Raw genomic sequence first — 17,694 nt, forward strand, 5'->3', positions numbered from 1 at the left:
TAATGAAAGACAATTTCAGCATTGATAAAAGAGATAATTCCAAAATTAATAAAGCAATAATTCCAGAATTAATGAAATAATTTTAGAATCAATAAAAGAATTCAGCATTAATGAAAGAGAGAATTTCAGCATTAGCAAAAGAAACAAATCCAGAAGTGATGAAAGCAATTATTCCAAAAATAATGAAAGAAATAATTCCAGAATTGATGAAAAAATTCCAGAATTAACGAAAGAAATTTTTTCATCATTAATGAATAAATAAATTCAGAATTAATGAAAGAAATAATTTAATCTTTTTCTATCTTTAGAAGAGTTCTTTTTTTTAGTCTTTAATAGAAAATTAATTGCAATATTTAGAGACGTTTCAATGAGGAAATTGAGAGGCACGAACTGTGTTATTCAATGTGTCATATGTTTTGTATGATATATATGTGTATGTGGCCTCCTTTATTCATTACGGATGATATTAAATAAAGTAGGTAGAAATGTTATCTCTGAAAGTTTTAATCAAAATTAAATATGCGCCTATTCATGTGAAAAATATGCGTTTGTAAAAAAAGTCCTTGAATATTTTTTCGTTGAAAGAGTACGCACCATGTTGACATTTTCCTGCCTATCACTCCGCGGAACCTATCTGAAAATTCCCGCATTCCAGCAGTGAGAAAGACAAACTCTGCTGGAAGTTCTCACAGCAGCTTTACTGGTGCAGCTTATGCGCTGAAACAATGTCTCATGTAGCCTCTGTATTAGAGGCTATACTGAGTGATGCCCCAATCCTTTAGCATCCATTTGATGGATCAACATTTTTCTGAAATTTGTTATGGTGTAATATACCCGCCGTCCTTTTACATCCCAGATTTTATTTTTATCTTTCCCCAACATAGAATTAGCATTTGCGAATGACAACAATGAAACAGTTTTCTTTCCACTAATTAGATGTATTACAACATTAGAGTTTTTTTACATAATTTTTAAAACTTTAACATGTTAAAAAGGATTAAGACATTAATGCAACATTTTTTTAGAGTTTTTAACTTTAGTAAATATTGCACATTAGATAGATTAGGTCTCACCAATCTGCCAATCTGTTAGACGGAGTTCATTACGTCTACACATCAGCGTCTCCTTTAACTGTGTAGATGTCACAGGCCAGTATCCCAAGAAGTCGAGATTCGAGATGGTGTCTGCTCAGCATCCTGTGTGGTAGAGGTTCTATGACGGCATCAGCTCCACTCTGTCGTTTCAGTCGAGATCTGCTTTTCCCACGTGAACTTCACAGGCCCAGGTCTTGAGGAGTCGATTTCCCGAAGAGAAGGCTAGTGCTCCACCTCGCTTGTTCTATGGCTGTCAGGAACAAGAGCCCTGAGGACCTAGGTCATTCCGTAAAACTTAGTTAGACTGTCAGTTTGCTAGAACATAGTGACGTACTCTGCTTGAGGTGAGATGCATTGTTAAATACTGATCCTTGTGAGTGTTAGTTAGATCTGGGCCTTTCTCAGCACACTGGTAGCTTTTAAAGGAAAACTTCCCATTCCAAGAACCAATCAGACAGCAGAATCAATAGCCTGTAAAAATTCAGTAGAACTCATTTACATATCATATGGAATAAAACACTATTTCAGATTTGCTAACTCTCCGGAATTCAGGCTGAATTTTTGAAATAAATTTCTGCCAAAACTGAGTTAATAATTTACACATTTTTGATAGATTTATGATAATAAACCGTTATTTTTTTAATATTTGAGTATCGTTGAAATTTCACCATGTCCGAAATATGAAATTACATTTTTATTGTTGGGAGGGTCAGACCCAGTTATTCAGGTTCAGAAGCTCTCAGGATTTTTGGAAATTTTCGACTAAAAATAATGCACTTGATTCCAGTGGGATATTATTCTAATATACTGCATAAAGTTCTATTAATATCAAATGATTTTCAGCACTTCATATTTTATGTTTTCACGTGATCAGGGGACTGTGTCCCAGTGAGCGAAATCGTATTTCATTTTAGATAAAAGAATATTGCAAAAATGTCAAAAGATAGACATAAGCCAACAAATTTTTTATTGATTTGTTGTCTTCCTGAGAATTTTTTGTTTTTTTAAAGTAAACCATATCTTTTTCATGCAGCAATCACTTTTTCGGATTATAATTATATAACTTCCTAATCAATTTTTAGTGTGGTGTACTTCCCCCTGTAAATTGGGAAATGGGCATTGTTACGTTTTTTTATGGATAATGTAAGATTTTTCTTCTGAGCTTGGCAGGTCTTTCCAAGCTATTAGGAAAGCTTTAGTTCATTGCTGTATATTGTCTGCATGTTTGAAAATACATTAATTCTCCATCTTTTTGACTACTGTATATATTGAATGAAGATTATTCGAAATTGTGTGCTCACTTAAGTGAAAGTTTGCTTTCCACTAAAATATTGAAACATGAAACTAATGTGTTTGTATGCCAACATAGAAGAGTCACATTCCGTGAAACGTTGCAAAATGAGAAAAAGGTCATTGACTGTTACACTGGGCACTGGAACCTAGAAGCTGAGGCTGTTTGAGCTCCCCCCAATAAATTTTGTAAGGGGTCTGAGCCCTGCAATAATTTCTGAAAAAAGCAATGCAATGCACCTTCCTCCTGCGTACGCCTGTATATATGGGATGACCAGCAACGTTTCAGCCCCTCCAATGTTTTCTTCGTGTTGGCGCCTATGACTGTGACAATATAATGTTTGTCAAATCCAGTCGAACTGAACCCCTACTTGTTTGAGATGAGTATTTTATGTATGGTTAGAACAGGAAGTGGATACATGCAAATCAGTTGGAGCAACTACAGTAAAACCTCACTACAACAATATACTATTTTATGATATAAATCTCTCTACAATATTTTTTTCAAGCCTTGTTTGGAAAATTTTTTACTTTAATGTTGATCTGCTGCCTCTCAATATAATGATAATTCTTCTATAACAATTTTTTTTCTTAGTCTGCAGAGTAGACATATCAAGGTTTCACTATACACACTAGAAACTTCTATAACCAACACAGGGTATGAAATAATGCAAATGAAAACTGGTGAAACAATTAAATGAAAAATGTCTGTCCATCTGGAAAATGTAGGCTGGGCTGGAACCAACTGCCTTTCAGCTACCAACACAACGAATATAAATACAGCACCACAACAGGCAAAATGCCCAGCGAGGTGGCTGAGAAAAAGATGCCCATAAAAATATGGACGTCATATATTTCAAAAATACAGCAACCCAATTAAAAATGCAATTAACACAAATTATAAACAATATATGCACATGATAAAATATTATACAACGCCCATAAAGAATACTTATGGTTGACTTATTCTAAGAATGGATAGCTTCTAGATTTACCCCAACATGTTTATCGTATTTCTTTTTAAACGTGTCAATTGTGTTACAATTTACTACCTCCGGGGGGTAAGCTATTACATTTATTTACAACCCTATTAGAGAAAAATTCCCTGCGACACCACAACCTTGCATTGTCCTTTACCAATCGATACCGGTGTCCCCTTGTAAAAGCAGTCGATTGGCAGTGTACTAAAAGTTCATGGTCCATTCTATCCATCTCATTGCAAATTTTAAACACTTCGATCATATCTCCTCGACATCTGCGTTCATCCAATGTAAACATATTCAAAAAATGAAGTCTCTCTTCATAACTCAAGCCCAGTGTTCCAATAAGGACACGTGTAGCTCTTCTCTGCACCCCTTCAACCAAGTCTATGTCCCTCTGTAGGTATGGTCTCCAAAATCTTACAGCATACTCCAGTCCAGGAGGAACTAAACCTCGAAAAAGCAGAAGAACGACTTTAGGAGAACGTGAAGAGACCTTCTTGAAAATGAGACCAAGCATTCTATTTACTTTTTTGACCATCGCTGAACTATGTTCAGAAAACCTAAGCCGCTCGTCAATGAGAATTCCCAAATCGGTGACCCTAGTTGCATCCGGGACAGTGACACCATTCAATTCGTAAGAGAACCGTGGGTTGCTCGAACCAAAATGAGCTACCGTGCACTTATCAACGCTAAACGCCATGCTCCATTCATTTGCCCATGCTGCAATGCTGTTTAAGTTGGTCTGAAGCAACTCCCTATCGCTTTGATTCCCGATTACACCCATTAGCTTCAAATCATCTGCGAATTTGCTAGTTATCCCATCGATACCCTGATCGAGTTTATCGATAAAAAGTGAAAAAAGTATGGGGCCAAGGACACTTCCTTGAGGAACTCCGCTTGTGACGCCTGTCCAACCAGAGAATTCCCTGTTCACCATAACTCGTTGCGACCTACCTCTTAACCACGATTCTATCCAATTCAGAAAGTTGCCCCCGATTCCAATCTCGTGTAAACGCTTCAAGAGTTTACCATGTTGGATCCGATCAAATGCCTTCTGGAAATCAAGGTAAACAACATCTACATTTTTGCTCTTACCCAAAGCTTAGTCACGTAATCATAGAAACAAAGGAGGTTAGTTACACATGACTTCCCCTTCCTGAACCCATGCTGATTATCCGACAATACATTATTCTCGTCTATCCACTTCACAAACTGCCTTTTGATAATAATTTCCAAAATTTTTGAGAGGGAGCTCGTCAAACTCACTGGACGATAATTGGACACAGCTTCTCTACTACCCTTCTTAAATATCGGAACAACATTAGCAAGTTTCCAATCCCTTGGGATGATACCCTCAGCAACACTACTCCTGTATATCTGTGCGACTGGCCCTAACAATTCATTAGCACATTCCCTGAGGACCCTGGGATATATATCATCTGGTCCTGGTGCTTTGCTCGCACATATATTTTTTAGAAGATTTAGGACCTCCACATCTTCCACTTGAATATGACTGAGGATTTTTTTTCCCCATGCAACACACGTATATTGAATATCATTATCTCTGTTAAAAATCGACGCGAAAAAGTCATTGAAAACACTACGCATGTCAACATTGATCTCTAACCTAGACCCGCTTATCGAGAGGGGGCCAACTGTCCCCTTACATCCATTATTGATGTATCGAAAAAATGATTTCAGATCAGAGCCAATGTTATCTGCCAACCTATATTCAACTTCCTTTTTACTATCCCTTATCGCTTTCTTCAACACTCTTCTTTTATCAGTAAACAATGATAGGTCACCTCGTCGACTTTTATACTCCCTGAATGCTCTTTTCTTTTCAAGATAGAGGTTACGCACGCTATCCGTGAACCATAGAGGGTGCGATGTACAAACACGCCTTTTTCGAACAAAGGGTATGACGTTGTGCAAAACATAGGACAGTTTCGTACTACATTCCTCCCATTGACTTACCACCCCTACTGATTCCAACCGGTCTTTGAAAACTTCCGCTAACCTTCCTCTCAGAACATCAAAGTTAGTTCTTCGAAAACAAGGAACCAGTCTTTTGTTATCAACCTTACCCGAGGAAAAGTTGCAGTGAAATCTGACGATACGATGATCACTGGAAGAAAACTCTTCCCCTACCGAAACATGTTCAACAAGATCCTCAGAACTAGTGAGAACTAAATCCAAAATAGCAGTACCCCTAGTGGCTTCTGATACATGCTGATACAAAAAATTTTCGAGCACCAACTTGAGAAACTCTTTCATACTGATCTCTAGATGAAAGGTTCTCCCATTGAATACCTGGGTAATTGAAATCCCCTAGTATGAGAACCCTCTTATGCTTACACATGTAGGAAATTTCATCATGTAATTTGGCGATGTAGTTTGGATCCCTATTCGGTGGATTGTAACAAACCCCAACAATAAGTTCATGACGTCTTTTGTTCTCAAGCTCAACCCATACAGTTTCAATATCACATCTCTTCACGTTACTCTCTCTAGACTTCAAACATGATTTCACGTTTATCAACACTCCACCCCCTTTCCTATCCGATCTGTTTCTCAAAAAAGTATCGTATCCTGAGATGTGTAAGAAATATTCATCCCCATCCTTTGCCCAAGATTCAGTAATGGCTATGAGATCCAGGCCCTCCACAACCATCATAGTTTCTAAAAAATCTTTCTTATTACCCAAGCTCCTGGCCTCCATTTTAATTTACCCTGTGATTTATTGTCAATCGAGAAGCCATTCAAGTCAGTGGTGGGTAATTCCCCATCAGTACTGTTATGATTATCATTAACTAACCCGCATTCCCGACTACATGGTCTGGGAGTAAAAAACCTAACCTAAGACTATCGTAAACCTCCCAGAACCCCCCCCCCCTCTTATTCAGATGGATTCCATCTGAATGAAGCCACCTATCGGTAAATGCAGGAAGCTCCAAAAACGTGACCTCAAATGAGGAGCAAATGTCCTTTAGGCCTATATTGAATTGTTGGATCCTACTCCTATACCCTCTACTACCCCTTGGCAGCACTGGAATCACTGCCACATCTGAACCCCCCTCCCTAGCGGATAATAGTAAATCCCTGTACTCTGACAGAGACTCACTAATATTCACTCTTACCTGATTCGTTCCCACCCACAGAATCACCTGCAAGGGCAACTTTCGGTGATGAAAAACGTCTCGAACGTTGCCAATCTTCCCCCCAGGAAGACAACAGCGCTCGAAACCCCAAAAATCCCTACACACTCTGTTCCCCAGTTCCCTAACCATAGAATCGCCGATAATTAAACCCCTATCACTATCCCCCTCTACCTCATCCACTACCACCCATTCGCCCTGTGAACTGTCGTTTGTGGAGATTGCTTCTTCATCAACAGGTGGCTCAACGACAAGAGGCTCCGGCTCCGTTATAACCGGGCCCTCTAGAACCCTAACTTTTTCCCGTAAGGCTTCGACCTCAAGTTCCAACTTTTCCCTAACCAAGCACCCTTTACAATTTAAACTATCATCTACTATACCCCTAGACCAGGGAAATCTCCCGTCGCAAGCTCTACACAACATTAGTCGAGGTCGAGGCATACTAACACTATTGCTAAACTAGAAAATAATAATTAAAAATAGGAAAATGAGAAACGTTAACAAGAAATAAAAAAAAATTAAAATACATTACAGTGTGAAATATACGTAGGAGATTGTACGAAAAAATTAAGTAATACAACACACTCAAAAAAAGTATTAAGCTACAAAGTGCAATTTATACTTAATAAAATTAGCAAACTATATTCACTAACCCAAAACAATAGGACCCAAGAAGACAAAATTACTGGGAATACCCGGGAAACCGTTCGCTGACACTAATGCCCAAAAACTCACGAAAATATATCAAAAAGCGGGGAAAGAACACGAAAAAATGGCGCAAAACAGTTATTATCGACAAAAGCAATGGTCGCAAACCTGGCGAAAAAAAACTGAAAATTAAATGAGAGAGAGAAAATAAAATTTAAATCAACCGAAAATACCAGCGAGAGAGAAAAAAATTGAGACAAATAAAAACAATAAAATAATAAACCACTTATCTCGGAATCCAAAGATGCGCTAGAAAAAAAAAACAAAACAGCAGAATATGACCCAAAAATTAAAAACACGCTAAGTAGACTCACGAGAACAAGAAAACACAAAATTGCGAACCGGCGTGACGGATAATCCTTCGGTAATCTCCCGACAACGGTTATGGAAAAAACTGCTGCTATTGGTCGGTGAGCAGAGCGCGATAAAAGCACGTCTGGTCACAATGACGGCGAAGACGAGTGAAGAACGCTTGTACTAATTGCACGACTACATTAACTGACACAAGCTTTCTAGCTGGAAATATGATAATAGGGCTCAGATTTTTATGACCTTAAGATAATAACCAGTTTTCTCCAAAGCAAAAAAAACTTCAGAAGAAACTGTCAATCCCTTCAAAAGACCAATGTAGTTATTAATGTAGCATAAATAATTATAGGCTTATTTAAATTCACTTAAGCTTTAAAGAAAAATACATTTTCCATGTCTCACAAACATAATTTAAAACATATATGATAAATTATTTTAAAGTTTCTTCCAGCCAGTTTTTTCCTCATGAATTTTTCTGCTTTGGAAGAAAATGTTCAACCAACCACCAGGCATCACTATGAGAAACAGCTTTTTTTTCAACATCTGAAGCCTTTACCTCTATATATATTTACTATAGTTTTGTTGAATTTTTATAGAGGAACATCAATTCTTGTAAATAATCAAATCAAAATGTAATGCAGTGAAATCTGTATAAAACAAAGTGTCAAGAGACTGAATTTATTTTCCATTTTACTGACGGGTTTATATTTTATAAAAATGCACACAAAAATAGATTCAATATTTTTTCTATTATGCAAAAACTATTATCACCCAAAATACTATAAACCAATGAGTATTAAACAGTGACTTGCATATTATTACCATATTTTAATTTTTTTCATGTTACTTCAAATTGCTGTTCATTTGAATTTTCACACTTAATGCACAAAAATCGTTATTTCATTATAAAACATTCTCCCGAATAACAATATTTATGTCAAAAGTGAAAAAAAAATTAAAAATTAAAAATAATTTAGAAATGACTCCTCTTTTTAAAAATAGGGACAATGAGATCAACAACCAATAACCTTTGGGAAAGAAAGATTATACATTTCTGGCAATATTTAAATATATTTATATGTGAATTATTTTATGAAATGATAACATACAGTTTTCTGCACCAGCGGCGTTCTTACAATACATATCACGCAAAGTCCTGTAAGTTTGTTCGGCACTCTGAACTGCACTTGCATATGAGTTTGTCAAAAGATCTTTTTCTGCAAATTTGTTTGATTTTCTCATCACTGCTGCTTCATCTGTAAGCTGCCCCAGAATAGCAGTTTCAATACAGTTTTCGTACGGTGCTACTATAGTTAATTCATCATCCACTGTTACGGAATCTATTGCATTCAATCCTAATTTTGTTACATCTAATTGGTCTTGTGGATTATCAATTTCACAATTGATTGATTCTTCTATTGAATTTATTTCTTTGGGACAGTTTGCTTTCACAAAACAGAGTAATGGTTTCATTATCAACTTTTTTCCATGCTTTTGAAAGCCACAATACCAAATCAAGTATAGTGATAGACTGAGAAATTGAATTTTCTGGATGTTATCTTGAAACTAAAAAATATTTGGAAAAAAAAGTTGTCTTCTCCAGGAATCAGACCTGGGTCCCCTAGCATGCCGGGCAAGTGTGCTAGCTACATTATTAGACTGAAGCTATGTCTCCACTCAGCGCTTCACGCTACTAATGCTTTTTATCAGGAATCAAAAAGTGTGTCTCTGATGTATCGGTTAGCACACTTGCCCGGTATGCAAGGGGACCTGGGTTCGATTCCGGGAAAAGACAAATCACTTCTTTCCAAATATTAGTTTCTACATAACATCCAGAAAATTCAATTTCTTAGTATGTTTCAGGCTGAACACATACCATCTCTCAATATGTTGATAGATTTTGTTAATTCTGATAAACTTTAAGCATTTTTCATCTTTGCCAGCAGTGATGACATTAAAAAGCTCCTGTAATTTATCTTCATGTTGCAAATCACTCCTTGATCCATTGGCTCAGGGGTGGGATCTCTGCGCCAATTGCGCCGCACTGCGTCAAAACTAATATCTTGGGCCATCCTGCTCCAATAGCGTATTTTCGCATTTTTCTGCGCAGAATAGCGAATTTTTTTTTCAGTATACCCGGAATTTCGGAAAGGGCGCCAAAAATTTTTTGTTCCTGCTAGCCACGAAACGTTTCTTTACGAAAAGAGCGTGTTTTATTCTACTATACTTAAACTACCGCCCCTGATCGGGCTTTCCATTGCGAAACCCCGATATTGTCCGTGATCGTGGAACTGCAGATGGTTTGCAATGCCTTTCAGCTTTAAAGTGAAAATTCGAGTGTTTCCGTTTAAAAAAAAAAAGTCGTCACTGGAAGCAGCAGAAATTACTGTAGTCGATTGTCATTGTGTTAAATCCTGATGTTTCGTGAAAAAAAATTTCATTCCGGGAGTAAAAAGCCGAATGAAGACGTAATGTCCGCCGAATTACGAATGTTAGTTTAGAAACTTTGCCGAATAACAAGCGTTAAATCGTCAATATCGCCAAATAACGAGCATTAAAGCGCCAATCTCGCCAAATAGCGAGTGTCAGATCGCCAATCTCGCCAAATAGCGAGTGTCAGATCGCCAATCTCGCCAAATAGCGAGTGTCAGATCGCCAATCTCGCCAAATAGCGAGTGTCAGATCGCCAATCTCGCCAGATAATGAGTGCTGAATCGCCAAACATCGAGTTGATTCTTCCGAAATTCTCTCCCATTTTGCAACAATTTCTTTCCAAGTATAAAAAAATTAAAAAATTATAAATTTTTTTTTAATATTTGAAATGCTGCTGTTCATGGCAGCAAATAGTGTCGTCAGTAAGCAAAAATCATCCTAAATAGACAGGTGCAAAAAATTTTATGACAGCTGCTCTTTCAAACAAGGTGTCAAAAGCCTAAAACACCAAAAACAAAAATCAAGCTGATGAAAAGATGTTTGATAACAAAAGACATGCTGCAGTTTTATTTTGAAAATGGTTGAGGGTTAACGAAAATGTTCTTGTCAATTTCACTGCTCCAATTTATAAATATCTGCTCCGAATCCCATATTTTGCTGCTTCAAAATTGCTCCAAATCTCGAATTTGCTGCTCCAAATCCTGAATTTGCTGCTCCAAAATTGCTCCAAATCCTGAATTTGCTGCTCCAAAACTGCTCAGAATCCTGAATTTTGCTGCTCCAAAGCTGCTCCGAAATGGACAAGGTCACTTCCCACCCCTGTTGGCTATATAACACGAGTTGTGCAAGGTGGGAAAAAAGCCAGTCTAACTTTGGAAAGCTCAATGTGATGATGACGAGTCTCATTGTCAAAAAATAGCAGAACCTGTTGTTTTTGTTTCTTCATTCTGGCATTTAAGGAAACAAGCCACTGTTCCATGATTTTAGCTTTCGTCTACGCTTTTTTGTTCGCTTTCTACTCAACTAGTAGACTTTAGAATTTATATTCCGCTCAAACAATTATGTTTGATGGATCTACTAATAACCAGGGATGTTTTCTTTTCTCCGTTCATAAAAGCGCACAAAAAACAGTAAGTCGTTCTTTTCTGTTTGCGTCCAGAGAGTATATACAGATTTCTGGATTTGGCGTCCACAAACCATTCCCATACAATTTCGTTAATTTGCTCATTTCCAGTCTTGTCCATTTTCCGTTTTGTTTCTCCATTTTCATTCAACCATTCTTCTCAAATTTCATGTTTTCTTTTGATAATGTCATAACATTAGATTTTTCGAATAGCAAACTTTTTGCTATCTCTAACACTTAAATTTTGCTTTTCTTCTGCATTTTTGCGTTCAAATCCAAGATGTGTTTCTTGTAACTGGTGGTCATTTCTACACTGAATGAAATACTAAAACATGGTATCCCTAAATTGTGAACAATAACTCAATCTCCCTCACCTATTCCTCTGCCAAACTAGTTTATACTTTAAATGGAAATTATTAACAGTTTTCCAACCAAGAGACAGGAGTGTTTCCTAACAAAAGCGACCATTTTTACAGTAAATAAAACATTATACTGGCTTTACTAAATTTTGAATAGTAAATTCACTTCCACCCAAGCCAGACCCCAACCCCTTACTTCCAGAACCAGTTCAGATGGATATAATGAACATTCATAATTTTTCCAAGAAATAAAAGAATTCCCTAACAAAAAGGGGGTCAGTACGACTTCTCCCATTTAAAAGATGAAACTTGCACTTGGCCAAAAATTCTGTTTTAGCAGGTTTTATCAAAAAAGACTAAATTTTCCTTCCATTTCCACCTTAGACAGTTTCCATTATAAAGAGGTTTTCCATGATTGAAATAACATTAATTATCTGCAGGGCTATTTTTCTGTTCCAGTCAAGACAGGTTTCTCTTTCATACAGTGTTCGTCTTAGACAGGTTGATTTCTTTTTGATTTATATATTGCAGAGGTCTTCATCCTTTTTGTAGTCGCGAGCACTGCCTTTACATCACCAAAAGAAAAGCTCACTTACAGCAAGGGACATACGAATGCATGGAATCAGGATGATTTCAATCCTTGAATGCAATTTGTAAAAGGTGTTTAATTTGAACATTGATCAAGTGTTCGCAAGCACCAAATCGGACACAGGCATCAAGCACTGTCAGTGCTTCGGGGAGCACCATGGTGCTCACGAGCAGTGGGTTGAAGATGCCTGCTGTATTGATTTCTTTTTATTCATCAAAAAAACAAGGATATCTTTTGACCATATTACTGTCATATATTTAGTTTCTGACTCAAACTTAACCGATTCCAGTGGTTTGCATCATTAGGAGATACTTTTGTAGTTTAAATTTCAGCACTTTCTCCCATATACCATGCAATCAGTAACATTGAAGATAGTTTTAATTGAAATTATAATGATGACCTTGTTACCAAAAAATATTCTTCAGCTTATATTTTTCACTATAGGCATATTATTTAGTTTTTATATGGTCATTGTATTTTAGCGTTCACAGTTACTTTCTTAACAGTGTCAATTTTGCTTTCATTAACACGAGTAAAACATTGTTTCAAAAATTATTTGGAGCATAGCCATGCATCTAAAACATATTATCAGAAGAAAATCATGAACACTTCTTTTATTTTTTTTATTTATATATTTCTTATTTTCTCTTTATTAATAGGTGCAGTCTCTGGAAAATCAAATCGGATGCAAAATATATCAGAAAATGTCAATGATGTTTCTACCGATGTAATCAGATCTGTGTCCCAGAGAGTTACAGATGTAACCACACAAACTGCAATAAGTTTATTGCCAACTAATGACATGAGCATATTGTCAGAGGATTCACAATTGAAGAATATTTCAATAGAAGTGCAAAAGAGAGCCAAATCTACCTCCAAGTTTAAGGTTTGTCAAATCAAACTGCTATGTGTATAAGTAAAAAAAAGACACATTACGAGCACAAAAATTACGTAAATAGAAGCATCTTCTAAAAACTTGGAAGAAATAAAAGAACAAACTCAGCACACACAAAATTATGCATAAAAATACAGAAAATTAATAATCAAAATATATTAATTATCAGAGAAAAGTAACTAAACAATAAAATGGTCACTGAAGTTAAGAAAAGCCACATAGTAAGAGAAGTTAGATTTTTTATTTGCAGATTACTGAATAGCTCCCTTCACACGTTTTTTTTTCCATATTTTTCTTTCCTTGCTAGTTGGGGACTTTCAACTATTTGCCTAGAGTAGTGTTTCTCAAACTAGGCACCACCACCTATTGAGCTGTAGAACAGACTGTGAGCAGTTAGAAGTTCCCATTCATGGGTATAGTATAGGTTCCCTAAAGAGCAAACACCAATTTTTTTTTTTTTAATGAAAGGAAAGAACGTTTTTTTTTTAAAATCCAGATAAGAACACTTATTTTGTAGCAAAATTTACTAGATTTTTCAAGCCCCTAATAAATTGGGAATTTTTTAGGCATTTACTGTTCCCCATCCCATTTCCTTGTATTTTTTTCTCATAACTCAGAGAGTTGAGCTATCTCTGCCACAATCTGCTTTTTATACGACCATAGAATGTTGTAAGGTGAACAGTGGGATTCTCAAGAGTTTTGTTTTTTCTTCATGATGTAGCTTTATTGTCTTTCCTGTCAGGTTTCATTTGATGTAGACATAAGTTTTAATGAATATTGGTCAGAGTACTTGGAAAAAGGTGCACAGGTGGACATCTAGGTGGGCGTGGAAACCCTACATATAAGCTTTGGGTGGAGGACAGAATTTTTTTCTTTTGTTAAGGCTGAGTTTACACTGGTTAAGTAATTTAGTAGTCAACCAAAAGTTAGTAAACAATTTAGTTGAGCATTAAGTAACAAGTTGTAAGTTAACTAGTTTCAAAATAAATTGTGGCACACATAAAACAGGCATGGACAAATCTCAGGTGCCATGGCGTCTGAAAAATTGGTATTAGTGCCTAAAATTTTCTTTGTGTAGTTACTAAATTGCAAGCTAAAAGCAGCATAAAATGTTTGGAATTTACAGCAGCTTATCTGTCAACATGAAAGAGGATCAATGCCTTGAAAAGTCAAAAGAAGTTAGACAGCTATTTTTGCAATTTGTCCAGCTCTGACATAAAATATATATAGTGCATATGCAGGGTGATTATTTTATTCCCCTTGCCATATTTAACTGCGGAACCGTTGATCCTAAAGGCATGCTTCAAATTGGAAAAGTATCCAAATTACTTGTTGAACTCAGATACGTCCTTCACGTTGCAAGGGGTTATGTAGTTATCAAAATAAAAAAATTAAACTTTTTATATGGGCATCCTGTTCTGAAAAACTCAGTAAGAAAGTTGTTGCCCTGTGTTTTCTGAGGCCAACAAAAACTTCCATGTCTCTAAATGTAATATTTCCAGAGATATTTTAATTCAAAAATGGGAGAAAACATAAGAGAAAAAACAGAATAAACTGACAGACAATGCTCCTTTCCCTTTTTTATGCTGTTCTTCCCAAGTTTCCTCCGATTTTTAAATTTAAATATCTCAGTGAATGTTGCATTTCTAATTGGAAGTATGACTCTAGGATCAACAATTCAACAGTAAAACACAGCAAGAGGATTTGAGTAATCACCCTGTATATACCTTCAGTTATCTATTCAAATACAGTTTAGCTGTGAAATTGTTCTATTCTATCTAACCTGGAAGTTTAATTTACCAGTTTTATTAAGCTTCAAATTAATTTCTAAGTATTTGATTTTTATCTACCTTAGGCTGTGTGACCAAGTCATAATTAAAAGTTGCATTAACATGCTGGCTCCAGAAGGAAATTTTATCAATTTTACAGAAATACATTAATGCATAGCATAACATACCAAAGTAATAAATTAAATATTTAACACTATGCTGAATATACATGAACTAACTGCGCATTCACCTCTGAAACAGTTTTCTGAGGAGTATATAAAATAAAGTTGTGCCTTTTTCAGAAAAGTGCTATACATATATATTTGACTAACTGCAATAACTCTGTATATCTGTTATGAAAAAGCAGTTGTGGATGTAAAGTAAATATCGAAACGTTTTGATGTGTAATGTGCTCACTTGTGGCATAGAGGAGAACTACATAAAGTAGCATTACACTTGTGTGAGATTCAACTAGGGAAAAGATTCTTAATCTTCTGTATTATTATTTTTCATGTGTTTTTTTGTGATTTGAGGTGTTTTTTATACATCTTAATTTCATAGTTGGATTTTACTATTTCAAAAAAAGGGGCTTTCGGGTTTAATTAATTTTTTTACACGTTTTTCCCCTATTATTTTTTTTTTCTGGTCAAGTTATTACATTTATATTTGTAATGGCAAAATGTGGACCTTCTAATTGTTGCAGCTTCCTAGGATGTGAAAGAAATTCAAATTCTGAAGGAGCTCATGCTTTGTTTTCCAAAAGATAACAGGTTAGTTATGAATTTTTTGTTTCATTTCATAAACAAAATTTAATGAGGTATAATTTTTTTTAAAAAGTCTCACTGCGTTTCTTATAACAGAATTATAATATTTTGTTGGTGGCCTTGTTAAAGGTGTTGATCAAGGTGTATGGATTTTGTGCTGTTTGGCTGTCAGAAATGATAAAATAATGTTTTTATTGTGTGGGTAGTGAGCATCTCCAGGAATCAGTGATCAAGTGATATGAAGTCGAGGACAAAGCCTGTATTTATGAATATGTTCGGCTGCGCTTACACTGCTTTGTCATAATTGGTCAATGGCATTTGAGATGTTTAATTGGCTGTGTATTTCCTGTCCCAGATAAGGCGTGTGTGTGTGATTTTGCCAACCAATTGAAATAGTCAAGTGCTTCAGATCAACCAAGGATTGGCAAGATAAATTAACTATAAGAGTTCCCTATACCTACCCTGTAATTGTGGGCAGATATATATCAGGGCCAAAGACAGGCTTTATCTAGAATTTGATACTACTATATAAGCTGTAGACGGGAAATTGAAAAAATATAATTTTGGTTGATTAGTGAAGCGAACTGTTTTGTAATGCCATCCATTTATAAACTTATTCTCGATGTAAGTATTTTGTGTGTTGAGAATTTTTTAAAACACAACTATATAATTCTACTACTTTTGTAGCTGACCAATTCTTAAAATTCATGTCTCTCATTTGACTTTGTTCTTTTTTGTAGGTCTAATGCATGGGTATATGCCTAAAAATCCAAAGCTAGCTTGAATTTCCTCAGAGAAACTGAATTTCAAGTGAATGTGTTTTGCTAAAGTCTATTCAGGACCTGATTATACACTTGAAAAACCACTTCGTTCATAATGCTGTTCTTGAATGCTCCTAAGCCAGATCACATTGAATAGCTAGGCAAACATCTATCCAAGGTTGCCAGAGATAACACAATTTTATGTAGTACCATCATATTTCTGAGGCCATTGTGAACAGTTCCTCAAGTTCACTTTCTGAGTCCCTGCTTGCATCAATCTACCATAGACCAACTTTTACTGATCCTGTTGCTATTGAACATGTGTCATCCTGTACATGCCTGAACTTAACCTCAGCCTTTATTTTTGCTTCTGCTGTGTATTGACTGACCCTCGTCATACCTCCTGCTATTTGCAATAGAAATCCAAAGTTAAAACAACAGCTGCAGCACTTCAATTACAGAGAGAAGGTATATAGAGTACCTACCGCTTATTGGAATTGTCGATTATATTATCATTTGGTTATAACTAATACAAAGTAAAGGCTAAACATGCACCACACCACTGGGAAGAAACATTATTTCAGTTTATTTTATCCATTTTTTCCTATTCAAAGAAATTGCCTCGTTTTTAAGCATTATTTTGTAGCTAAAGAGGTCTATCTAACATCTTTTTTTCTGTTTATTATCATTGTCCACGTGAAGATTGTCATAGGTGTACCCTTGCACTGGGTATAAGAAGATATGTCCCCCAATTCCTAGTGTTTTTAAAGTTTCATATTTCAAAGACCTACACACATGAGAGAGAAGTAAAAAATCACAGTGAATGACATAATAGGAAACAATACAATGTAGAATAAAAAAAAAAGCAAAAAAAAAAACAAAACATAAATGCACACTTTGTAAACCTGGAGGGATCATTTAAAACTACTTCCTTTTTTTCTTGTTTTCCTCATTGAACCATAGAATCTGCAGTTATTTTTGTATGTTCAGCCAGGGCAAAAGTTTGAGAAATGCTGGTTTTGTCATGTTACTCATGTTTTAGGATTGACCATTTTCTTCATATATCTTCTGTATTTTATGTATCTTCTGGACAAATATTTTTGAAAAGATGGTATATATACAGTCATACTCCAATTATAACTAACACTGATTTAATGAATTCCTCAATTTAACATTTTTTTTTTTCTGAAATTCTGACGAAAATAAAGTACACTAATGTTGTAAAACATTATGCCGCCCACGTTTAGATTTCGGTAATAAAATGAGAAGTTTCTTCAAGTGTGTGCTCTGTCTTGACAAGCAAGGAGTGCAAAGTCATCTGGAGAGAAAGCATTTTTTGGTTGACCAAAAAATTTTGATAGAATTTGATAAAATTGTTGGACACACCAAATAAACTTCCATCAAGCAATTTTTTCATGCATCCTCGTTTTATATAAATATCTATATATTTTTCAATTGC

At 35.6% G+C, this 17,694-nt stretch overlaps 1 protein-coding gene across 1 annotated transcript in view; it reads left to right on the top strand.

Moving 5' to 3' along the window:
• The window catches only part of LOC149080685 (uncharacterized), a 195,542-nt gene that overhangs the window by 102,518 nt on the left and 75,330 nt on the right, over positions 1 to 17,694 (top strand). The window contains exon 10 of the mRNA XM_089239898.1: positions 12,706 to 12,932. Coding sequence (XP_089096024.1) covers positions 12,706 to 12,932 — 227 coding nt within the window. The remainder of the gene's footprint in view (positions 1 to 12,705; positions 12,933 to 17,694) is intronic.

This window comes from Pholcus phalangioides, unplaced genomic scaffold (genome assembly GCF_987345545.1).
Source record: "Pholcus phalangioides strain wild (caught in Gottingen) unplaced genomic scaffold, Ppha-v1.0 ptg000011l_1, whole genome shotgun sequence".
Taxonomy (NCBI): Eukaryota; Metazoa; Arthropoda; class Arachnida; order Araneae; family Pholcidae; genus Pholcus; species Pholcus phalangioides.